This window comes from Miniopterus natalensis, chromosome X (assembly GCF_054644295.1).
Source record: "Miniopterus natalensis isolate mMinNat1 chromosome X, mMinNat1.hap1, whole genome shotgun sequence".
NCBI lineage: Eukaryota > Metazoa > Chordata > Mammalia > Chiroptera > Miniopteridae > Miniopterus > Miniopterus natalensis.
This window is the reverse complement of record NC_142103.1, coordinates 80,704,452-80,729,302: the sequence shown is the minus strand read 5'-3', so window position 1 is coordinate 80,729,302 and position 24,851 is coordinate 80,704,452. Positions and strand designations below refer to the sequence as shown.

Below are 24,851 nucleotides of genomic sequence, written 5' to 3'. Positions count from 1 at the left end.
ATTTCAGATTAGTTTTAAGAGAATTTACGAGTCACCCCAGTAAATTCAATTTAAAAAGAGAGAATTTGATACAGTTTTAAAGTTTGTTTTTTGCAGCAGATTGATTATAAGAGAGCATCTAGTAACTTGGTCTGTTTATTTTAGGTTGATACTGTAAAACGCTTGCTAATTAAAAAATTACCTCCTGTTCTTGCTATTCAACTGAAACGATTCGACTATGATTGGGAAAGAGAGTGTGCAATCAAGTTCAATGATTATTTTGAATTTCCTCGAGAGCTGGACATGGAACCTTACACAGTTGCAGGTGTTGCAAAGCTGGAAGGAGATAACGTAAACCCAGAGAGTCAGCTGATACAACAGAATGAGCAGTCTGAAAGTGAGGCAGCAGGAAGCACGAAATACAGGCTTGTTGGTGTGCTTGTACACAGTGGCCAAGCAAGCGGTGGACATTATTATTCTTATATCATTCAAAGGAATGGTGTAGATGGAGAGAGAAATCGCTGGTATAAATTTGATGATGGAGACGTAACAGAATGTAAAATGGATGATGATGAAGAAATGAAAAACCAGTGTTTTGGTGGCGAGTACATGGGAGAAGTATTTGATCACATGATGAAGCGCATGTCATATAGGCGCCAGAAAAGGTGGTGGAATGCTTACATACTTTTTTATGAGCGATTGGACACAATAGACCAAGGTGATGAGTTGATAAGATACATCTCCGAGCTTGCTGTCACCTCAAGACCCCATCAGATTATTATGCCGTCAGCCATTGAGAGAAGTGTACGGAAACAGAATGTGCAATTCATGCATAACCGAATGCAGTACAGTTTGGAATATTTTCAGTTCATGAAAAAACTGCTTACATGTAATGGTGTTTACTTAAATCCTCCTCCAGGTAAGTATCGAAAAATTTAGCTTCTTAATAATAAAGCATAACTTACAGGATTTCTTAGCAGGCATCAACATGTTTCGTATTTGAAAATGGGAGCTTTTGTTTATTATGACAATTTGGTTTTGACTCAGGCATTAGTTTGGCATGTGCTTTAGAGAACTACTAAGAATTATTTCTTGAGTAGCCTAAGAGGGTTTTTTTAAAAAGCTAGGACTTCTGAAAATTGGTGGAAATGTAGACTTGTCTGAAAATGGGCTTTGGACATAGAAATTTGTTTGATTTTTTTTTATATCTGCATTTTATTTATAGGGCAAGATCACCTGTTGCCTGAAGCAGAAGAAATCACTATGATTAGTATTCAACTTGCTGCTAGGTTCCTCTTTACCACAGGATTTCATACCAAGAAAGTAGTCCGTGGCTCTGCCAGTGACTGGTACATTGCTTTGTATTTTCATTCCTATTATACTAGCATTTAGTTTGGTTCTTTAATATACTGCTTTTTGTTTTCCCAAACCATAATAATCTTGTTTCAGATTTGGAATGCAGAATTAAAAACTCTTAGCAAAAGTGAGAGAAATCTTATTAAAATAATTATTTAGATTAAACATGGCCTTTTATTCAAAAGCAGGATTCTGCTTCTACTATTTTATATCATCTTTGACATCCCCTGTATGAAAGATTACAGGATGATAGTTAAAAGTCTGAACTATTTTGTCAGGAAATAATGCATGTTAGCTTTCCTAGATTAAATTCTGCCCTAGATTAAAAGAGTAAAGAATTAAAATGTGTTTCCTATGTTTCTAATTGTGAAAGTGTAAAGGCCATTATAATACCTTGATTTAACAATTTTTACTTATCCAGTGGTAAGATGTTTAAGGGAAGGGGTATTGTTTTGATGCTGAACCTAGGGAGGAGTATGGTAATAGATTATAGAGAGGTCAAGTATACAAGATTTTGTCTGTTTTCTCTCTCCCTGAGAATAGACCAAGTATAGTATTCATCTGTCATTTTAATGTTAGTACTAGATCTGTAATATTTTTAACAAAAATAAAAATTTTTTTTTAATTAAAAAAATATATTAGTACTACAAGCAACCTCCTATAGTAAAAGGTTTTTGGTTTTCATTTGGTTCATAGATACCCACCCTTGTACTATAGGAAACATGTTACTGAATTGATACTCATAGATTTTTTTGTTTCATTTTATCTTAGGTATGATGCATTGTGTATTCTCCTTCGTCACAGCAAGAATGTACGTTTTTGGTTTGCTCATAATGTCCTTTTTAATGTTTCAAATCGCTTCTCTGAATACCTCTTGGAGTGCCCTAGTGCAGAAGTGAGGGGTGCATTTGCGAAACTTATAGTTTTTATTGCACATTTTTCCTTGCAAGATGGGCCATGTCCTTCACCTTTTGCATCTCCTGGACCTTCTAGTCAGGTAATCGCTCAGGTTTTTTTTTTCCTAATGATTAAATGTTTACAAATTCTGTTTCCTGGAACTTGAAGTCACAAATATATGTGCCTCTGTTTTATATGTTTACGTAACAAACATACCCATGCACACACACCACACAATCTGATGTCTATCGGTTCCATTTAAAATACTTCACAGCAATACATAGTGATTATTTACTCTTTAAAAACTTGAATTTTCTCTGTTGAATCACTGACATGCAGTGGCTTAATTATACACTTACTGTTATATAGATTATTTTTTAACATTTCTTTAAAATAGACTTATCTTTTTAAAAATTAGAATAATATCAAGGCTCTATTATGAAATCTACCTTGTATCTTCATTCCCTTTTCTAACAAACCCTTTTTAATCACTTTGTGATCAGTCCTTCCAGAAACTTCCTGATATATATGTATATGTCCCATTTTTATGTGGATAGAATTATACTTGTATCTTGTTCCTGAAAAATAGCTAATATTTTATCCTTTACAGGCTTATGACAACTTAAGCCTGAGCGATCACTTACTAAGAGCAGTACTAAATCTCTTGAGAAGGGAAGTTTCAGAGCATGGGCGTCATTTACAGCAGTATTTCAACCTGTTTGTAATGTATGCCAATTTAGGTAAGAAGTTTTCATAATTCTGTTTAAATGTATTAAATGGTGAAGTCATTTAAATTAAGTGATAAGATATAACCTGGTCTAAAATAGAAACAATATTCCATAAAACCTATTATGAATTTCATCTGAAACTTACAGTTGTACATGTTGTCTTACCTCTGCAGTAGACACAGGTCAGAATCTCTGTCGTAATCATATTTTTGTCTCCTAAAGAGGTGGTGCCAGATGTGTCTGTGTTTTTAAAATATGATTCCTAGGCCCCACCCCAACCAACTGAATCAGAATTCTCAAAGCTAGCACAAGGAATCCACTTTTTCAGAAGATCCATAGATGGTTGTATGTACTCACCAAGTTTTAGTGAAGGACTTACTTATACATAGTATTTGTTGAAGTAAAATAACTTAAAATTAAGAATAATATAAATATTCACTTAAATTACCGTTATTTATATGTTATTACCTCTGTATAACGACACTCTGCTCAAAGTAACCTCTTTCTAACATCACGTGTTCATTTCCTTTCAGTGATTCCATAATATTTGCCGTGAAATTATGTTTTACCGTCTTATACTTACATGTTTAAGTTTTTGTGTTGCTCCCCGACTAGATTGCAAAGATCAGAACTTTGTGCAGTAGCACTTGGTAAATGTTTGTTGAGTGAAATAGATGGGTGGTTTGGAATATCATCCAAAAGCCTTCCATTGTCATTTGATATATCAGGTGTTAGTACAAAGTTTTAAAAAATAGAAAATACAGTCATATCCAAAATTATGTTCTATACCCAAATATTCCTGTCATTCTAAGTTTTTTGTGTGTAAACTTACTAATCACCAAATGCTATGTGGCCCTTTTAACATTGTACTTCCTGTTTCTGTAGTTTGTAGTATTTTCTCTTACCTTTTATACTGGAGATGTTTGGTTATTTGTAGTTAAGAAGGAAGAGAATACAAACAAGCATAAGTGGAATCTGTATTTCAAACTTAGAAATACCAAATTTAGGCATTCACAAAAATCCTATTTTGTATAACTCCTTTTTTATTTTTATTATTTATTTTTTAATCTTCATCCAAGGGTGGTGGTGGTGGTGGTGGTGGTTTTTGGAGGGGCGGTTTCCCCCCTCCATTGCTTTGGGGGGGGGGGGGGGACATCAGTTGGTTGCCTCCAACCGGGGCTGGGGATCCAGCCTGCAACCGAGGTATGTGCCCTTGGCCATAATTGAACCCAGGACCCTTCAGTCCGCAGGTCAACTCTCTAACCATTGAGCCAAACCAGCCAGGGCTTAACTCCCTTTTTAGGTATTGCCTTTTCACAAAGTGTACATTATTGATCCATAATGTAAATCTAATTAAAATTTTCCTGCTAAAAATAAATACAGATATATAAAGTTTAATATGAAATCCTAAGACCAGGTATGCTTTGGGGTTCTGAATTGTTTGGATATAAGAAAGATACAGCAGTGCATATAGCCTGCATTATGTAACATTCCTATAACAGGGGCCAAGACAGCACCTTAATCATACACATTAATATTTCTGCAGTAAACATGGACATTCACACTGGAAGGGGATAACTAAAGACTGTCAATAGCGTCTTGTCAGTTCACACCAGATTTTTCCCACCAAACACATTTTGACACTTTGTATTTAATATTAGGATTTTAGATAAGGGATTGTAGACCTGTATTTAATAAACTGCTTGGAATATGGCAATAAGTAAGAGTCTGTTGCCTAATGGGGCATAGAAACAAATAAAATAGTAATTGCCAAATTTTATGTTAATGACTACAATAGGGAGAACACAAAGTGCTATGGAAGTATATCCTAGGGGTGTCTTGACCAGATTTTGGGAGTATGAAGGACTTAATGGAGAAGTTAATGTGAGAATTGGTTGGTTGAGTTTTCCATTCAGAGCAAACAACTGATGCAAAGACTTGGAATAAACTAAGCGTGGCTCGTTAGAAAAAATGAAAGTTATTTAAGTCTAAAATTGATGTAAGATGGGGATGGCAGGAGTGGTGGGCAGTATTCTCTGGTCATGCTATCAGACAAGCCTTGTGTGAGGGATTCTGGAGTTTATCTTTAGGGCATTGATGAGCCATTGCAATTTTGAATAGACATATACTTTCTAGAAAGATGACTCTGGCCACAGTGTGGACTGGCTTACAGGGGAATAAGACTAAAGATTGCTAAAATGACCTGTAAGCAGGAGATTGTTGTCTCCTGTGCTGGGGAACTGGGAATGAGGGGGACACAAGGGGACAGATTCTGATTTTTTAGTTGAGGTAGGATTTGGTGGTTGGATATTCAGGAGAGGGAACACATTAAAGAGGTAAAGAATGGTGCCTGGCCCAGGACTGTGTGGCTCAGTTGGTCCTGTGCACCTAAAGGTCGCCAGTTCAATTCCCAGGAAGGGCACATGCCCAGGTTGCAGACTGTATCCCTGGTAGTAGTGCATGCGGGAGGCAACCAGTCAATCTCTCTCTCCCTCTCTCCTCCTTTCTCTCCCTCTCTCTTTATAAAAATCAATAAAAACCTATTTTTTTAAAAAAATGATGCCTGGATTCCAGTTTGACAAACTGAGCAGGTAGTGGTGCCATGGACTGAAAGGGGAAACACAGGAGGAAGAACATGGACGGGAATCATGGTGATGAGTTCAGTTTGGGCCTTGAGTTTAAGCCTGTATGACACCTAAATAGATGTGCTCAGTAGAACAGTAAGATAATTTGTCTGGAAATATTTTGGAATCATCTGAATGAAAATAGCTGGAACTTGAAGCCATTAGAGTGGATTTGATTGTTCGGGGGGAGGCATACAGTGTGAGAAGATAGCCTGGCGTGGGAACTTTGAGGAGCGTCAATTTATTTCATTTCATTTTATTTTACTTTTTTTAAGAGACAGGTGAAGGAGGACTCAAAATTAGACCAAGGAGAAGAAGTAGAAAGAAAATGAGAGGAGAATCCAAGATGGAGGAAATGGTTACAAATGTATTAGTTTTTATCACCTGACCTAACGATGAGGATTGCTGTCTAGGCTAGTCCCCCAGACTCTCCAGGTCGTAGAAAAGGTTCATCTTCTTTATGCCCAGTGTGATTGGGATGTTATGGTCACTGTTTAACCATTTTATTGCTGCTTAAACTCAATAATACTCAGTAGATTTTTCTGTTCTGGTAAATAATTCTCTGACCATAAAAACGATAGAAAAATACTTTAGATAGCTACTTGATTATGAAACTCATGTCATCTGAATTCCTCTTATGTAATCCGTCTCCCTCTCTTCCCTCTTCCTCATTGTAGGTGTGGCAGAGAAGACACAGCTTCTGAAATTGAGTGTACCTGCCACATTTATGCTTGTGTCTTTAGATGAAGGCCCAGGTCCTCCAATCAAGTATCAGTATGCTGAATTAGGCAAGCTGTACTCAGTAGTGTCACAGCTGATCCGCTGTTGCAATGTCTCGTCAAGAATGCAGTCTTCAATCAATGGTAAGTCAAATGCTCCGTTCTTTGCAGTGGTTTCAAAATACTGCTGGGCATATATAGTGCCTGATTAAAAGTAATTCTGAAGATGTTTAAATATAAAAATACTCTGAAGGTTTATGTTGGTTTTCTAAAATAAAATTTAAAAATCCATAAGCCGTTTTGTATACTGGAAGCTGTGTATTATTGTGAAGGAGCCTATTAGTTTTTCATTGATGGCAAATCTGTATTCTAGGTAATCCTCCACTTCCCAATCCTTTTGGTGATCCTAATTTATCACAGCCTATAATGCCAATTCAGCAGAATGTGGCAGACATTTTATTTGTGAGAACAAGTTATGTGAAGAAAATCATTGAGGATTGCAGTAACTCGGAGGAAACCGTCAAACTGCTTCGTTTTTGCTGCTGGGAGAATCCTCAGTTCTCATCTACTGTCCTCAGTGAACTTCTGTGGCAGGTTAAAGAAAATACGCGTTCATCCAGCTCTATAATTTGATTTGTTAATTCCTTTAAGTTATTCACTGTGTCTTACCTGTTCTTAGGTTGCATATTCCTACACTTACGAACTCCGGCCCTATTTGGATCTGCTTTTGCAAATCTTGCTGATTGAGGACTCCTGGCAGACTCACAGGTAAGTACCCTTGTTTGTTACTTGCCCGTCCAACTTTTAGACTAACTGAACTGGCTAGTCAGCACATAATTTTTTACACCTCAAATCTAATAAATGTTTTATCTTAAAAACTTAAGGCAAGAATGAATAAAAAGCTCCCCTCTTCTTTTACAATTTTATTTCATTTTTTTATTCTTTCATTGCCCAAGTTGCATACTTAATATACTAACTTTTTTCTTTCAATTGTCCCCCCCCCCTTAATTAAGGAAAACTAGCATAGGCTTTTGGTAAATATTTTATCAGTGATGCCCTAGGCTTATTTTAGGATTAGAAATCAGTAAACATATCCTCAGGTGAGGATTAAAAAATGAAAATAGTCAATAGGTAAGTACAGTCAGTTCTCATTATTCATGGTAGTTACGTTTTATAAAAGTGACCCCAACCCCCAAATGAGCAATTACTAAAGCATTGCTCCTAAACAAAAATAAAATTTAAAAATTTAAAGAAAAGAAAAAAGCATTGCTCCTAGGGAAAATACAGGGTTAGGTTTCTGTGAGCCTCTAGTTACATTTTTGTCAACCAGTCAATGCATAACCTTTTTAAAATGTGTTTCTCTTCAAAGACACCTTATTTAATATATATTGCTTATTTGTTAACATAGAACTCACAGTAATTTATGTCTGAACAAACATTATCTAACACATGTATTTTCTCTGCAAAGTCTTCTTGGGCTTGGGAACACTAGAATGCACTTCAGCCTTCACTATATATTTGGGGGCCATTTAAACAGTGAAATCAATAAAAATGTGGAAAAGGTATCACTAGATAGCAAAAAGGACACTTGTTTACATTGTGAGCTAATACAAGGCAGTGCCCCTTTGTTCCGCTTCAGCTGGGAATGTGTGTTGGATGACTTGTGACAGCAGAAGCACCATGAGTATCTTTTTTTGTCTTTTTTTTAATTAGTTGATTTATTTATTTACTTAGCTGTTACAAAGTTTAGTAAGTACGCAAAATTGCCAGTATGGAATCCATGAGTAGTGAGCATCGACTCAGTTTTTCAGTATGTGAGAGGTTTAGAGGACTTCTGTTTTGTTAAGAACTGTTAACCAGCCCTAGCCAGTTTGCTCAGTGGTTAGAGCGTCGCCCCACAGACTGAAGGGGGGTCCCATGTTCAATTCCGGCCAAGGGCATGTACCTCGGTTGCAGGCTCCATCCCTGGCCCTGGTCAAGGTTTCTCTCTCATATGATGTTTCTTCCCTCTCCCCACCCAAAAAGCAATGGAAAAAATATCCTTGGGTGAGGATTGAAAAAAATAAAACTGTTATCCAGCTTAACTGTCCATCAAGCTTCCTCCAGAATTTTTCTTCTTGGTTTTTTTACCTTAAAAGCTTACTTTATCATCTTTAATCCCAAGCATTATACGATAATGATGAACTATGCAATTAGTTGACAACTCTGCCAAATTTTGTAAATTTCCTACCCACATGGACAACAGCTAATGGCTTCTTTTGGGAAATAATTCAAAATCTATAAAACAGACTGCCTCCATATGTCAATATAATAATTAAAACAATCTTGAAAACAAGTTCTGTAACAACAAAATGCTTAAAAAGAAATTACAATCTTAAGTCTTAATGGGGATTGCAAATACCAGAATTTATTAATTCATATTTTCAATTTATCTCCAAAATTGCCATCATAGATTTCAAACGGTCAAATTAGTGTTATAAAAAAGGCATTACTGGAATCAATTTTCATGAAATAACAAAATTCAGTAGTTTCAGAGCTATAGCCATTTATTTTGAGCATTATCAGGTACCCTTCTCAATATGATCAAAGGATTTGAAACTTTTCTTAAGAGTTGGTTTTAATGGAATCTAATTTTTACTATTTTCATTTAAAATTATTGTAAGCATTTTTAGCTATAAACCAGTTAGTCACATCTTAACTCTCTTGTTTTATTAAAACAAGTGGTAATGGTAAGGGCACACGTGCTGAATTTAACCTGGGAAATTGACTTTGTATAATGAGATTAGTAAGGTGTGGTTATTCGGAATCACTGGCCCAACCTTGAAAATAATTTTCTCATAGTGAGCTTGAAGTTCAATCAGTAAGCAGTGTTCAAATGTTTATGAAGCATCCACCATATCCCCAGCACTGCTGGACAATGGGAAACAAGGCAGGCAAAGATATATACTATAGTGTTTCAGATTAAACAGCAAGAAGCCTATACATGGTTGATTATTTGATCTGAGATGATTAAGCTTTGCAAAATTGCTGAAGTCATGATTTCCAAACAAAACAGATTTTATGAATGTGTGTAATACAAAAAACAAATACCCGCATTTTGATTTGGAACATTCTGTTAATTAAAGTATATGATCTACATGGGATTTTTTTTTTAATTACAGGCTATACAGGTAATGTTTCTTTTCTGAGGTAAAATTCACTTAACATAAAATTCACCATTTTAATCATTTTAAAGTATACAGTTTAATAGCTTTTAGTACATTCACAGTGTTGCACAACCATTACCACTGTCTAATTCCAGAACATTTTCATCACCCCAAAAGGAAACCCCATACCAATTAAGCAAGTCACTCCCTATTCCCTGGCGGCCCCACCCACCCACCCACCCACTAATTTGCTTTCTGCCTCTATGGATTTACCTATTCATAGACAGAATGTCCCAGACTTCCCTGGATACTTCATATAAAGGGAATCATCCAATTGTCCTATGACTGGCTTACCTCCCTAGCATAATGTTTTCAAGTTCATCTATGTTAGAGCACAAATCAATGCTTCATTCCTTTTTATGGCTGAATAATACTCCACTGTGTGGATGTGTACCGTATTTGGTTTATCCACTGTCCGTAGTTACTACACTTGATCTTAGCCAAAAGGCCAAGAAGCGATCCATTATCTCTTGATGGACATTGAGGCTTTTTAAAGGTGTTTTTTGTTTGTTTGTTTGTTTTGTTTTGTTGTAAAATATAACAAAATCTTAACCATTTTTAAGGGTATAGTTTGGTGGCATTAAGAACATTTCACAATGTTGTGTTATCGTCAGTGTACATCTGAAACTTTCATCGTCCCACACTGAAGCTCTATAACCATTAAACAATAACTCTCCATCCCCCTCTTGCCCCCACCCTCTAGTAATCACTATTCTTTCTCTGATTTGGCCTATTCTAAGTACCTCATATAAGTGGAATCATACACTTATTCTTTTGTTTCTGGCTTATTTCACTTAATGTCTTCAGGGCCCATCCATGTAGCATGTTTCAGAGTTTTATTCCTTTTTAAGACTGAATAATATTCCACTGTCTGTATATACCACATTTTGTTTGCTGTCAGTGATGTTTTGAACACAAAAGGAACAAGGCACATTTTTGCCCCACAATCATTTTTTAAATTGCTTGGGGGGGGGGGGTCATTGACTACATATTTTGTTGTAATTTGGCAGGAGCTAAAATGAAATCATCCATCTTTGACAAATCAGCCAAATTGTAGTATTGCTGGTGAAAATAGTTTTGCCTGCCATGTATTCTCATTATTAGAATTCAAGTTAATTCAGTACTTCCAAATTATATCACTGTTTCATAGTCACTGGATTGTAACTTAACCTTCAGAAATGCAGTTTTATAAAAGGAACTGACTTGAAGCAAATTCTTAAGTACAGCAGACATAAACTGAGTTGTTAACTTTAATTTTTAAAGTTTATATTATTCTTAGTATCACTTTTGATCATGTATTTGAATTACATACATAGCAATATCATTTTGGGTTGGTAATAAGTTGGTAAGAGCCAAACTGCTAGGCAGCTATATGACCTTGGACAAGCTATTTAACCTCTCTGTACCCATTTTCTCATCTGTTCAAGGATTGGATAGCTACCTACTGTCTAGCATTAGAGTACATGACTACATCGAAGATACTGAGTGGCACATAGTAGGCACTCAATAAATGTTAGCTGCTATTTGATTTTGGAAATTTTTATTTTTTATCTGGTTCTCTTTCAGAATTCATAATGCACTTAAAGGAATCCCAGATGACCGAGATGGGTTGTTTGACACAATCCAGCGCTCTAAGAATCACTATCAGAAAAGGGCATACCAATGTATAAAATGTATGGTGGCTCTCTTTAGCAATTGTCCCGTTGCTTACCAGATTTTGCAGGTGAGGGTTTTTTCTTACAATTTTGTAAAAATCTGGATCAGGATTAAGGAATCTGTTTGAAAACAACAGAATTGCAGGAGTTTGGAGTTGTTGTTTTAAGTTAACTTTGAAAAGTATTCTGAAACCTTTTGCATATATAGTTCTATTTTCTTTTAAAGGGCAACGGAGATCTTAAAAGAAAGTGGACCTGGGCAGTAGAGTGGCTCGGAGATGAACTTGAAAGACGACCATATACTGGCAATCCTCAATACACTTACAACAATTGGTCTCCTCCGGTGCAGAGCAATGAAACGTCAAATGGTTATTTCTTGGAGAGATCACATAGTGCTAGGATGACACTTGCAAAAGCTTGTGAACTCTGTCCAGAGGAGGTAAAAAAAGCCACCAGTGTGCAGCAGATAGGAATGGAAGAAAGCAAAGTAATTCTTTACTTTGTAGGCCAGTGTTTATGTATTAATGATAATGTAAAAAAAAATTATGTTGATGTTTTGTTTTCTTTAATGTTTATTACATGTGCTCTTAAGTAATTGAGAGAGCCTTCTTCTAGAGAAGTTTCTATAAAATTGCCTGAAATGTATTTCTAAGAGAACCCATGTTAGGATTTTTTTCAGTTCCTTTAACTAGTTTATCTGCAATAAAAGAAAAGTTGTTAGTGGGTCAGTTTTATAAGTTCTTAAAAATTTATTTCAAATAGGAAAAAATTTTAAAATAAACTTGAATTTGCCTACATAATTCTTTATCTTTAAACATTTAAAATTAGGAGCCAGATGACCAAGATGCCCCAGATGAGCATGAGTCTCCTCCACCTGAAGATGCCCCATTATACCCACATTCACCTGGATCTCAATATCAACAGGTAGATGGGGATCAGTTTGTGTTTTTATCCCCTTGAACCAGTTTTTATGCTATATTTAAAAGATGGCTAAATTTTTTATTGTGACTGTAAGGTAATAGAGGGGTTATCTAGACTAGCTTTGGGGGCATGATCAAAGGAGGAATGGTTGGAGTGGAGTCTTGACGGGCACGTTTGAACTTGCCTCTCTGGTGTTCCCTGGTCAGATAGGTCCCTCTGTTTTACCAGTAGTGAAAGTTGGTAAAACTGTGATAATTCATGTCAACATTTCCTGTTAGGCTTAATCTGCAGATGGATTCCAAAGCCATTAAAATATGACAATAAAGTAAGAATTCCTTGGTTATTTAGCCTAATCAGGACTTCAGTGACAGTAAAAATTGTTTTAAAAAATCAAGGATTTGACAGAGTTCCATAAATTTCCTGTAAAATCAATAACTAAATAAAATTAAGATGAAGAAACTTTCTAAATGAGAGCTTCTCTTTCTAAAACCCAAATGTGACTAATTCAGATCTTTCGAGTGCGGGGCCCTACCCACCCAGAGTTTCTGATTCAGCTTTTAACAAGTTCCCGGGTGTTGCTGCTGCAAGTCTAGGAACCATACTTGCAGAACTATTATTTAAGGCATTCTTTCTTATATATCAGGATGGAAATAGAAGCATGTTGAATAGATATAGAAAGTAAATTTAAAAATCTTCTTGGCTTGGCTGATGGGAACGTACAGAAAAGTGAGGGTTCGGGAGTTAAAAGGTTAAGGAACCAAATCCATACAGAGAGAAGTTACTTTCCTCAGCCCTGAGAAAGCTCATGTATTAATCATGCCTTGTTAAAACATTAGTTTTTTTCACATTGTCTTGTTTTCATTAGCATCGTTTTGTGTTCAGTGATCGCTCACGCAGATCTCATGATTAATCAATTAGATTTAGCATATGGAAGTTTCAAAGTGCTTAGAAGAGTCAGAATAGATGTGTTCTGGCTCACAAATAATTTTTCATGAATGCTTTGACCACGAACAATAATGGACTTGATCCCTTGTTTGTTGGAATTGGATCTAAATAATTTTTGACAATAAAAATCACTTTGGCCACAGATTTATACAGACCGGCACTGCTCTTATATGGGGCTTTTTGGGTTTGCAGTTACGCTAGCCTTTCTATTTCAGACCTTCCCCCCCCCACCCCCCCAAGTCCCAGGGATAAAGGATGTGTTTATATTCCCACAAACATCATCCCATGATTATAAAGTTTAAGGTTAATATATAAAATGTTAACATTCCTGTCTTTTCTCTCCCAGAATAACCATGTGCATGGACAGCCATATACAGGCCCAGCAGCACATCACATGAACAATCCTCAGAGAACTGGCCAACGAGCACAAGAAAATTACGAAGGCAGTGAAGAAGTATCCCCCCCGCAGACGAAGGATCAGTGAAATGCACATAATAACTGGTTCCATCAAGACTGTGCACCCAGGCCTTACAGTCCAACCTTTTTCTGTGTCTGGCTAATATTTAAAACTAAAAAAAAAAAACTATTCCTAATCAACATGGAGTGGAGAATTTATTCACTGTCTTATCTGCAGAGATTTGCTGTCCATATATAACCCGCCTGCAGTGGAAAGTGTATAGTGTTTTGTAATAAATGGCCTGATGCTAATGTGTAAATGGCAAAGGTGTATATAGTATATTAATGTTTGACTGTTAATTCTTAAGCAAGAAACTTTTTTCTTGATGAGACTCACAGATCTACAAAAACTACAAAAGTTAATTTTCTTGTTATACCCATTGCACTCTGCAGCCAGTGTTGCCTGCCTCGTGGCAGTTGGATCAACTCCTTTACAAAAACAAAAAATAAATCAACAGCAACAAAACAGAGCCCATCCATGTCAACCACACCAATAGTTTCATGTTAATTCTTTGCCACTGGAGTCAGTTTTATTATGATCAATGTAAGGCTGGTAACCTTTAAATTATTTGGTTGATGTGGAAAATTGGTGATGTAACATTGTTTCTAGATCTTTTTCATTGCCTTTTTATTCTGACATTAGGTTAATCATTTTGAAGCTATAGTTATGCTGTAACATTTAGCATGGCTTCACACCAGGTTAGTGTAGCCAATGAGGGGGAAATTACCATAATGACAGCAGCTGTCCCCGTGTGACAGCTGTGTTGCTCAGCTTTTCCTTCTTACACCTAGAATATAAAATAGAAAAACAAGGGGAGAAATGTGACGAACAGGCGGTTTTCAGTTAGTTACACATATGTTGCTTACATCTAATGTTTGACAGTTCAGCCTCTGGGTGGGGTAAAAAAACTTAAGTATCTGTAATGGGAATTTTAAAACATTTAAAACAAATATGCAAAACTTTGCTATGCCAGGATGCTTGGAGCCTAATAGAAGACTGTATTTGGTGTGCTTGTTTTGTTTCTTTGGTAGAGCTTATTAGGTGAATCTTCTAAAACTTTCCTTCTGCTGGATCCCAGTGAAGTGGAAGTCCTCAGAATCCCACAGTCCTTGGCGTATCACTGCACCAAGATGTCTGGCTGAGCTTCTGCTCAGTCACAGTTTTACTTGAAAGCAAGAATTATCCTAGCTCCTTTTCCATTATTCCAAAAAGTTTTAACATTTGAAGCAGGGTCTAATTAAAAAAGAAACTACTGGTTAGTTCATATAATTGAGGCATCATAATTTCTGAATAAACATTTACTTAAAGAACTCATCAGTTAATACTGTATTTAAAAGAGAATTGGTAACTTGAATGTGTGTAATTTTTTGGAACCTGTCTAAAACCAAATACCCCTGCAAACAGATACAGTCCACCCTATTCTATTTAAATATTTTGCTGTTTTATTTTATAGAAATTATTTTGCTGATTTCACAAATAGAATTTGATTTAAGAACTTTTTGTCCTGTGGTGTGTTTTTGTTTTGGTTTTTTGCTTACTTTTTTGTGTTTTTTTTTCCCCCGGAAGGATTTCATATTAAAATTAATTCTGTGCATAGCATGCCTCGGCATGTGGCTGATTCCGGGAGTTTCGTCACGTTGAGTTTTCAATGCACAGAAAGGTTTGACCTTGGGCCCTTTACTAAAGATTTAGAGAAAACAGGATGTTGACACTGTAAAAGTTTCCTAACATACTCAATCTTGTACTTTTTGTATGTTTTTTATATACATGTATATTTAATGAGCACAAGCTTGGTTGTATTTTTTTTAAAGTTCGGTTAACAGGAAGTGTTTTGTCGAAAAGGCTATAGTTGGAATTGAAAAAGCAGAAACAAAATTGAGAATTGCTTTATTTCGTGATTAAAGGGGGCAGGTCTTTCAGATAAAGCTTGGGTGTCTTACTCGCAGTACGCTAGAGTCAGTCTGTGCTGCCAGCTTTCCGGTAATACTAGGAAATTTTGACACCAGATAGATCCTGGTTTTTGTTTTGTTTGGGGGGGGGGTTCCCCTTACGTATATTACATCCAAATTTGTTAAGTTTGAATGAAAGTCGGACACGCTGTTTGCAATTCCAATTGGTAATTTTAATTTAAAAGTTCCTCAATTCCAAGCTTCCTTAACAAATAAGCAAAATTGGTTAATTATTTGGACAAGTTGCTATCATTAAATACACCATCTCGCCATCCTAGGTGATTTTTGCGTTTCCCACTCCTTAACAAATGTAGTGTGCTTAATTTAGAAACTTGGATGACTTGACGATTTAAAAGTCTGAATTTTTCTCCTTGGAGGGAGGTCCCACCTTGGTTGCTTTCCATTTTACAAGTCCCCTTGTGCCAGGTGAGGGCTTGTGAATCAGCTTCCCCTCCATTTGTGTTGTGACCAGGATCAAGGGAAAGTGAACAGAGAGTTATTTTTGTTTGTTTGTGCAAATTATTTTCTATATTTAACTCTTAAACAAGCATTAATGTATAACCGGAAATTTTAAAATGCATGTTATTGTAAGAGCAACATAGTGGTTTTGAGGTCTTTTTCTGAACATAAATGGCACATTTTAAACTTCAAGTCTTCAAAGTGCCTAAAGATTATTTATCCCTCAACTGATTTCTTGAGCCATATATATATTTCCTACTTTAAATGTTTGTGGCGGAATCGCTAGTCTTCCTTTCAAAGAAGTATCCCCAGAATTCTAAAGGGCATGATTGCTTTATAGAAGACAGTAGACTCTGTTAACATAAAGGCTGAAGCTATTTTCATTGTTACTCTGTGTGAGCGAGGGCTTTGCCCTGTTGGATCTGAGTATTTTAGTGCACAACTCGGTAAAAACCATATTGCTGCTCTTTCTAAGCCCTCCACCAACCAAAATTTCATGTTCAGCATCGTAGAGGCAAAAATAAGAACATACATTGGTGGGTTTTGTCTTTCGTTGATTTTTCTCAGTAATTTCCCGACCTTGTGTCTTTTAAGCTCTTATGTATACAAATTTAGAATTACTAAAAATGTTTTATATTTTTTCATGATTAACCTTTATTAGTGAATAATAACTTAAGTATTTAATCCTTGTAGTGGTTTAAAAGATGAGGATCCTTTTTTTATTTGAATTACATTTGTAAATGAAAGCAGCAGTCTGTGAATATTCAGATGACTACCCCACAAGAGTTCCTTTCAGTTTTTTTGTTTGTTTGTTTTAAGTATTTTTCCAGCTTATGTTCTCCCATGACCTCTTTGCTGAATTCTGTGGTTAATTTGGTGGATATATCCTGCCTTATTTAGAATTATAACTGGATAAGAAAATTGCCTTTTCATTATAAGTGCCCGATTTTGGTCTCTAGTTTGAAGGTACCTACATACCGCCCAGCAAGTAGAACGCGCCCCCTCCCCCCAGTTTTTGTGTTACTGAAAAAAACCATTCAGTACTGGTTTCACAGTAGGGCTCAACGGAAATTGGTCCTGCACCTATGTGAGTGTTTAGTGTTTGAAAATTAAGCTTTTTGGGTGTGATCATTCACTACGGAAGTGCTAAATGTATTAACTTGCTGCCGATTGTATTTCTGACGATTCATTTGTTTGCAAAATGTAGCACTTTTCCTCCAAATTTATAGGTGTAAGAAAAAGGGGGAAAGGTACATCATGTTTTAAACTTGGAAATAAGTGAAATTTTTTTAATTTTGAAATCCAGATTCCCAAAAGGAAATTTCACCACCCCAATCACACATTTCTCAGCCTTTTACAAGCCAAGACTGACTGAAGATTGTCCACAGTTCCTAAGATTTAGCACATATACAAAAATAAAACTTTATAAATTAAATTCCGGCTTTCCCTTTTATTTATTAAAGTAATTCTAAATGGAAGATAAGTTAGAAGTGGAACAGATTCGAACAGAACTTTAAGAGAAATGTTTACAAGGAGGGCAATTCTGCCCCACCGTGTTTATTCAAAGCATATCCACATCTAAGCGGTTCAAAAATTGAGTTGTGATTTAATTGCTGACAACTGTTCATTCAAAAACCAAGATTCAGCAAGCACTTTGGTGTTTCAAAGTTTACTTAAATAGAAGTAAAGTAGGGCATATGTTTTGGTGGGAGTTAAAGAGAAAATTTAGTAAATTCTCTAGCAAAGTCCATCTGCTCTGATATTTAGTATTCAAAAACTAATCGTTGCCACATTCTAAAGAAATGTGACTCAGAGACACTTTTGGGGGCTTCCCTAAAGTGTTGCCGTAAGGACTACTGCTTAAGAAAACCATCCCAGGTTTTACGTATTTTTATGAAGTACAATCAGCCCGGCTGATGTGGCTCAGTGGTTGAGCTTCGACCCATGAACCAGGAAGTGACTGTTCGATGCCCGGTCAGGGCACATGGCCCGGGTTGTGGGCTCCATCCCCAGTAGGGGGCATGCAGGAGGCAGCTGATCAATGACATTGATGGTTCTATCCCTCTCTCAAATAGATTTTTCAAAAAACAAAAATACAGAATCGGCCCCGCTGGGCTTGGCTCAGCGGTTGAGCGTCGGCCGAGGATCCAGGCGATCGGGGTTCGATTCCTGGTCGGGGAACATGCCCGGGTTGCGGGCTCCATCCCCGGTCGGGGGCGTGCAGGAGGCAGCCGATCAATGACTCTCATCATTGATGTTTCTATCTCCTTTCCTCTCTGAAATCAATAAAGATATATTAAAATACACACACATAGAGAATCAGAAGACTAATATTTAACAAACTAGTGTTCGGCAGTTCCATATATCTGTATACCACAAAGTTGGGGTTACATGAAAGGTTTGAACAACTCATTTCTTCAGGCATGTAAAGTCTCAAGGGAAGTGTTCTTAAACCACACTAAGAAACTGTCCTCCATATAAAACTCAGTTGATTATTTTAAAGGCACTCTACTTAAATGTACGAAACTCCAAAGAGTAAAATGGAAATGATTTTAGCTGTCATCTGAAAACGTCATCTTGTGTTCCATCAACGTTAGAATATACTGCATTTTATGAAATCAGAGATGCCATCTGTAAGATGGCAAAATCAGCTGGCTCTCAGGGATATTAAAATGGAATCCCATTTGGTAATACATGTCATGGCAAATACTTTTTAAAATATATCTTGAGCCCGGCCGGGAGTGGCTCAGCGGTTGAACGTCAACCTAGGATCCAGGCGATCGAGGTTCGATTCCCGGTCAGGGCACATGCCCAGGTTGTGGGCTCGATCAATGACTCATCATTGATGTTTCTATCCCTCCCCTTTCTTCTCTCTGAAATCAATAAAGATACATATTTTTTAAAATTTTAAAAAAATATATATCTTGAAATATGCATTTTTCATTGTGGGCTTTTCTCACATTGCTTATATTTTCATTAACCTAGTGGAATACAGATACCCTATATTAATGTGTTTTTATGTGTAATTATAAATCTGGCCAGTTTGCAAATGTTTGATGGAAAGGGACCTTTGAGGACTCCTCAAACTATTAATGGAGTACCCTATATTAAGTGGTCCTCTTGAGATAATTCTGTTGCCCCCTGCTGGGGATCGAGCCCGAAATCCAGGTGTGTGCCCTGACCGGGAATCGAACCACAATCTTCTGGTTCATGGGTTGATGCTCAACCGCTAAGCCACACCGGCCGGGCCTCCAGTTTTCTTTTCACATTATAGTAGGGCACCAAGTAGACTTTGGCTCCACCAGAAAATGGAGCTGCCCTGGCTTTTTGCCCAGCATACATTAGGAACATCGCAACTCGCTTTCCCTTTCCCACCACTACTCTCCCCAAAGGTAAAGTGAGGTCACCTTGAAAATATGAATTGTATTCATTTTCTGCTTCTTTTCAAATATAGAGATATAAAATTATTGTAAATGGCTGGCCGGGCGTGGCTCAGCGGTTGAGCATGGACCTAGGATCCAGATCGGGGTTCGATTCCCGGTCAGGGCACATGCCTGGTTTGCAGGCTCGATCCCCAGCAGGGGGCGTGCAGGAGGCAGCCGATCAATGACTCATCATTGATGTTTCTATCTCTCCCTCTCCCTTCCTCTCTCTGAAATCAATAAAGATATATTTTATACACACACATATATTCAAAATGGAAGCTTTGGATCCTGGAAGATATTTCCATGCGTCACTTGCATGAGGAATTTACAGAATTGCTCTAAGTCACGTGCCGTTCTCTCAAGTTCTCATCTAATTCTTCCCCGCCCATTAAAACACTGGGTAAACCTTTGAAGTAAAGATCATTTTGGGTCTTAAATCTGCTGTTTCCGGGGGGACCAGAGAGAAGGAAGCATTTGCATCATGAGGGGTCAGAATCTTCACTTTGGACCTGCCTAAATATTGCCTAAACCATGGCTGTGAGCAAGAGGAAGCATTTGCACGGCGCAGGGAAATAAGTCAGCAGTTAGGGCTCAGCGGGTGTTGAGAAAAAGCCCTTCATTAGTCACCCATTTTCCTAAGGCGTCCACCTTCAGGCGGTGTCCCTGACGGAGCTCTTCATTTGTGTGTTCTGTTGGATGAATGGGGAAAGAGCTTTTTCAAGCTGAGGTTAAAATCAGAAATCTAGATGGCGACTGCTTAAACTGGGTGAGCACCTTCTCACTGAGAATACTAATCAGTAGTACTAGTAATTAGTCCTTTCAGCCATCTACTTTCAGATGTCTTAAGCATTTAGCATCAATCCTTTCTTAGCAAAACTGGCCTTGTGGAGATTCCCAAAAGGCTGTGTGTAACCTGTTTTCCTTAGGAAGTTTGACAAAGACTAAGAACGTGAATGTAGGTACCAAAGAAATTTAAAAGCGAAAGCTACTAACGTTTAAGTACCAAGCTCTTTGGTTGCTAGCATTCTCTATAGCCCCAGGGCTGGGATTTTTAATTAAAAAGCAAAACCCAAAATTTCAGATTTGCAGCCCGGCCGGTGGCTCAGCAGTCGAGCATTGACCTGGGATCCAGGAGATCTTGGTTCGATTCCCGGTCAGGGCACATGCCCGGGTTGCAGGCTCGATCCCCAGCAGGGGGCGTGCAGGAGGCAGCCCATCAATGGCTCTCATCATCGAGGTTTCTCTCTCTCCCCCTCTCCCTCCCTCTCACTGAAATCAATAAAGACATTTTTAAAAATTCAGATTTGCAGTAAAATATGAACATTTGCCTTTCTAGTAGCCACTGAAGCTGGGTTTAGTGATTGTCGCTAGCAAGTGCTAAATTGGATGTTGGGTTATTGTTTAGTACTTGAAATAAGCTTCTTACACTGACGTGAGCAGAGTCCATAGGGAAATAATGAGAGACACTGTTGTGCGAGGAGTGCAGGCTGTTAAAGAAACCTTACCACTGGTCACAAGATCGAAATGGCTACGGCTATCCCTCTCATCGTGATTTGTTTCTAGAAAGACACACTGCCAAGTAACCAAGAGCAACATATTTTTCAGGTGCTTTCAGCAGTAATAACTTACCAATATGCAATTCACATTTAAGCATTTAATTGGCATTCCACTGTGCCCAAGTGTGACAGTCATTAAATCAGTTTGAGGCTAACAAGTAAGAGGAGTAATCATTTAGATCACAGGAAAGCCGGTTTAAAGCTAGAATGTTAACATTAAATGTTTCCTTTAAAGTCAAGAATGAACTGAAAATAACAAGCTAGAACCAAAGGAAGGCATAAATAATGTACCCGAATCTCCCACTAAATACTGAAGTCTGCTGTTAAGTTGGTTTAAAAGCAGTTCTTAGAACTCGGCCTTCTACAAAGTTGGAGGGATCACAATACCAGATACCAAGTTATACTACAAAGCCACTGTCATCAAAAGAGCCTGATACTGGCACAAGATCAGGCATATAGATCAGTGGAACAGGACAGAGAACCCAGAAATTGACCCATGCCATTGTGGTCAATTAATATTTGGCAAAGGAGGCAAGAACATACAATGGAGTAAAGACAGTCTCTTCAATAAATGGTGTTGGGAAAACTTGACAGGCACATGCAGGAAAATGAAACTAGATCACCAACTCACACCATACACAAGAATAAACTCAAAATGGATAAAAGTCTTAAATGTAAGTCGTGAAACCATAAAAATCCTAGAAGAAACCATAAGCAGCAAAATCTCAGACATCTCTCGTAGCAATATGTTTGCTGATACATCTCCCAGGGCAAGGGAAACTAAGGAGAAAATAAACAAATGGGGCTGCATCGAAATAAAAAGCTTCTACACAGCAAAGGAAACCATCAACAAAATGAAAAGGGAGCCCACTGTATGGGAGAACATATTTGCCAACGACACATCTGATAAAGGGTTAATATCCAAAATATATAAGGACCTCATACAACTTTAAAAAAGGGAGACAAACGATCCAGTTAAAAATTGGGCAAAGGGCCGGGCTGGGCGTGGCTCAGCGGTTGAGCATTGACCTGTGTGATGCAGGAGATCCAGGCTCAATTCCCGGTCGGGGCACATGCCCGGGTTTCCAGCTCGATTCCCAGCAGGAGGCAGCCGATCAATGACTCTCATCACTGATGTTTTTATCTCTCTCCCTCTCCCTTCCTCTGTCTGAAATAAAAACATTAAAGAAAAACAAAAAAACATGACAATGAGGTATCACCTCACACCTGTCAGAATGGCTCCATCAACAAATCATGAAATGACAAGTGCTCGCGAGGGTGTGGAGAAAGGGGACCCTGGTGCACTGCTGGGGGGAATGCAGACTGGGGCAGCCACTGTGGAAAACAGTGTGGAGGCTCCTCAAAAAATTAAAAATGGAGCTGCCTTTTGACCCAGTGATTCCACTCCTAGGAATATATCCTAAGAATCCTGAAACACTAATCAGAAAAAATAGATGCCCCCCTATGTTCATAGCAGCGCAGTTTACAATAGCTAAGATCTGGAAAGAGCCCAAGTGCCCATCAGTAGATGAGTGGATAAAAAAGCTGTGGCACATTCACACCATGGAATACTACGCAGCTGTAAAGAAGAAGGATCTCGTACCCTTTGGGACAGCATGGAGGGACCTGGAGATTTAATAGTGCGGTGAAGGCCTGGGGCGGGGTTGGATGTGGGGTAGAGGGGGTCAATGGGGTAAAAAGGGGACAGCTGTAATACTTTCAATAATAAAGATAAATTTTAAAACAAAACAAAACTTGGCCTTCTAAATTTGGCCAGTAAGTGAAGAGAGAAAAAAGTTGAATACGGTTTATTTTTGTGTTCTAAATTTGTTTACAGATGTCCATGTTAAATCTGAAATATAGTGTTACTTTTTTTTATAGAGAGACAGAGAGAGAGAATCATCGATTTGTTTTTCCACTTACTTATGCACTCACTGATTGGGTCAAACCCACAGCCTTGGGGTATGGGGATAACACTCTAACCAACTGAGCTACCCGGCCAGGGCTGTAGTGTTACTTTTTGTGTCTAGATTAAAAGAAGAAAGCCAGCTGCCTAAAATAATATATGATCCCATATTTTAAATTATGCTGCACACCCAGTGCAGTAGTTCTTTGCCACGCATTTACTGCGAGCTCCAACTGAGGAACAGCTTTTGTGATGAATTTGATGTGGAGTCACACATTGAAAACTGAAATAGGCCCTTTAGTTTTCCTTAGCTACAATTTGAAAATAAGTACATTGAAAAGTAGCTCAGCTCTAGCCGGTTTGGCTCAGTGGTTAGAGTGTTGACCCTCGGACCGAAGGGTCCCGGGTTCGATTCTGATCAAGGGCACATACCTGGGTTGTAGGCTCAATCCCCGGCCCCGGTCGGGGCCCATGCGGGAGGCAACCAATTGATGTGTCTCTCTCACATCGATGCTCCTCTCTCTCCCTTCCACTGCCTCTGAAAAGCAATGGAAAAAGTATCCTCCAGTGAGGATTAAAAATAGCCCAGCCGGCTGTGGCTCAGCGGTTGAGCGTTGACCTAGGATCTAGGCGATCGGGGTTCGATTCCCGGTCAGGGCGCATGCCCGGGTTGCGGGCTCGATCAATGACTCTCTCATCATTGATGTTTCTATCCCTCTCTCTCCCTCTCCTTTCCTCTCTCTGAAGTCAATAAAGATATATTAAAATATATATATATTTTTTTTAATTAAAAAATAAATAAATAAAAGGTAGCTCAGACAAGGGGTTTCTTGTAGCCACTACTTGGAATGAGAAGAAAAACTGCTAATGGGTTTTTCAAAAAAAAAACAGGCCCGGGGGGGGGGGGGGAAGAAAAGGGCAACTCAGGTTTTCAAGTGACAGCAGGCTCTCCCCTGGCCCAGCACCGATCCCTGGGGTTTCCTCAGCAGCCTCAGAGCGGGGGTGGCACCCCAACAGCGCAACCCAACAGAAGCGGGCCTGTGAGCTCTGTGTTCTTGCCCCGTCAGAGAGCGATACCTAGAATCTCGCCACGGTAATGTGCATTAAAGATGCCTCTCCTTACAAAGCTTTCTGAAATGATCTGAATTTAAACTGCGCACAATTCCCCTGGATTTACACCTGCAGTCCCAGCAGCCCAGCTTTGCAGCGTTCCCTGAACAAACAATGACAAATGAAATAGCACGTTAAGCCATCTGTTCAAGTTGGTGCTTTTTGCCTCTGGTGTTTATAAACCTGCCTCAATAAAAAGCAAAAACAAAGTCCAGAGTTTAGCACAAAGCATGGTTGGGTGAGCAGCCAAAAGCAATTTCCATCTCGGAAAGAAACATGTAATTTATTTTTATCCAAGATGTTTGGTAACGTGTGATTTGCTTTAGAGCAACACATGCGCTGTGCTTGGTATTACTGGGGCACTTCTGCTTTTTGAAGAAAAAAGCAAAGAAAATGTGGAGGTGTCCCAACTGTGGCGCTGACTTTTTATGTGTAAATGCAGCTTTGTTGCTCAAATTAGCACTAGGAGGAATCTTCTGAAAGGCTGCCCTGACTGGTTCCCCCTAGTGATTCTTGGTAATGAATGCTTGGGGGATGATTTTCATGGATGGCTGTTAGCTTTATTTTGTTTGTTGATTTGCTTTGGAAAATTCCTATGCAAATTCTTTTCCTGTTCACTAAATGATACCACAAGAGAGCATTATATTTATTTCGTCTTTTGTATAAAATAAGACTACATGAGAAGACTGGATTATTCGGTTCTCAGCAAGCAGTAGAACAGTCCTAATCCTGAGAAGCCTGTGAGGTGGGTAAAATACCCCACACCTTGCCGCGAACCAACTGTGCTCCGGAGGTGAAGAAGAAAAGAAAGAGACGAGACAATGGGGCTGGGAGGGCTCTCTCGCTCAGGGATGCTGAGTGAGAGTCAAGCAAGCTTTATTCAGAGCCACAGCATTTTCTACAGCGTTTCAGGGCATCCGGCCAACCTCCTGACCTTCTACGACATTCCTAGATACAAC

At 38.3% G+C, this 24,851-nt stretch overlaps 1 protein-coding gene and 1 pseudogene across 4 annotated transcripts in view; one reads left to right on the top strand and one right to left on the bottom strand.

Annotated features, from left to right (window-relative positions):
• Positions 1-17,330, top strand: part of USP9X (ubiquitin specific peptidase 9 X-linked) — a 112,237-nt gene extending 94,907 nt beyond the window's left edge. For 3 of the 4 annotated variants that reach the window (XM_087813519.1, XM_087813517.1, XM_087813518.1), the window contains 11 exons: positions 145-898; positions 1,205-1,328; positions 2,107-2,332; positions 2,843-2,972; positions 6,262-6,447; positions 6,677-6,897; positions 6,983-7,071; positions 11,076-11,232; positions 11,391-11,603; positions 11,993-12,088; positions 13,377-17,330. In XM_087813519.1, coding sequence (XP_087669645.1) covers positions 145-898; positions 1,205-1,328; positions 2,107-2,332; positions 2,843-2,972; positions 6,262-6,447; positions 6,677-6,897; positions 6,983-7,071; positions 11,076-11,232; positions 11,391-11,603; positions 11,993-12,088; positions 13,377-13,514 — 2,334 coding nt within the window. In that variant the 3' untranslated portion in view covers positions 13,515-17,330. The remainder of the gene's footprint in view (positions 1-144; positions 899-1,204; positions 1,329-2,106; positions 2,333-2,842; positions 2,973-6,261; positions 6,448-6,676; positions 6,898-6,982; positions 7,072-11,075; positions 11,233-11,390; positions 11,604-11,992; positions 12,089-13,376) is intronic. The other variant, XM_087813520.1, reaches the window with a different exon arrangement.
• LOC148090590 (U2 spliceosomal RNA) lies at positions 9,895-9,969 on the bottom strand (annotated as a pseudogene).
• Positions 17,331-24,851: the final 7,521 nt, after the last annotated feature.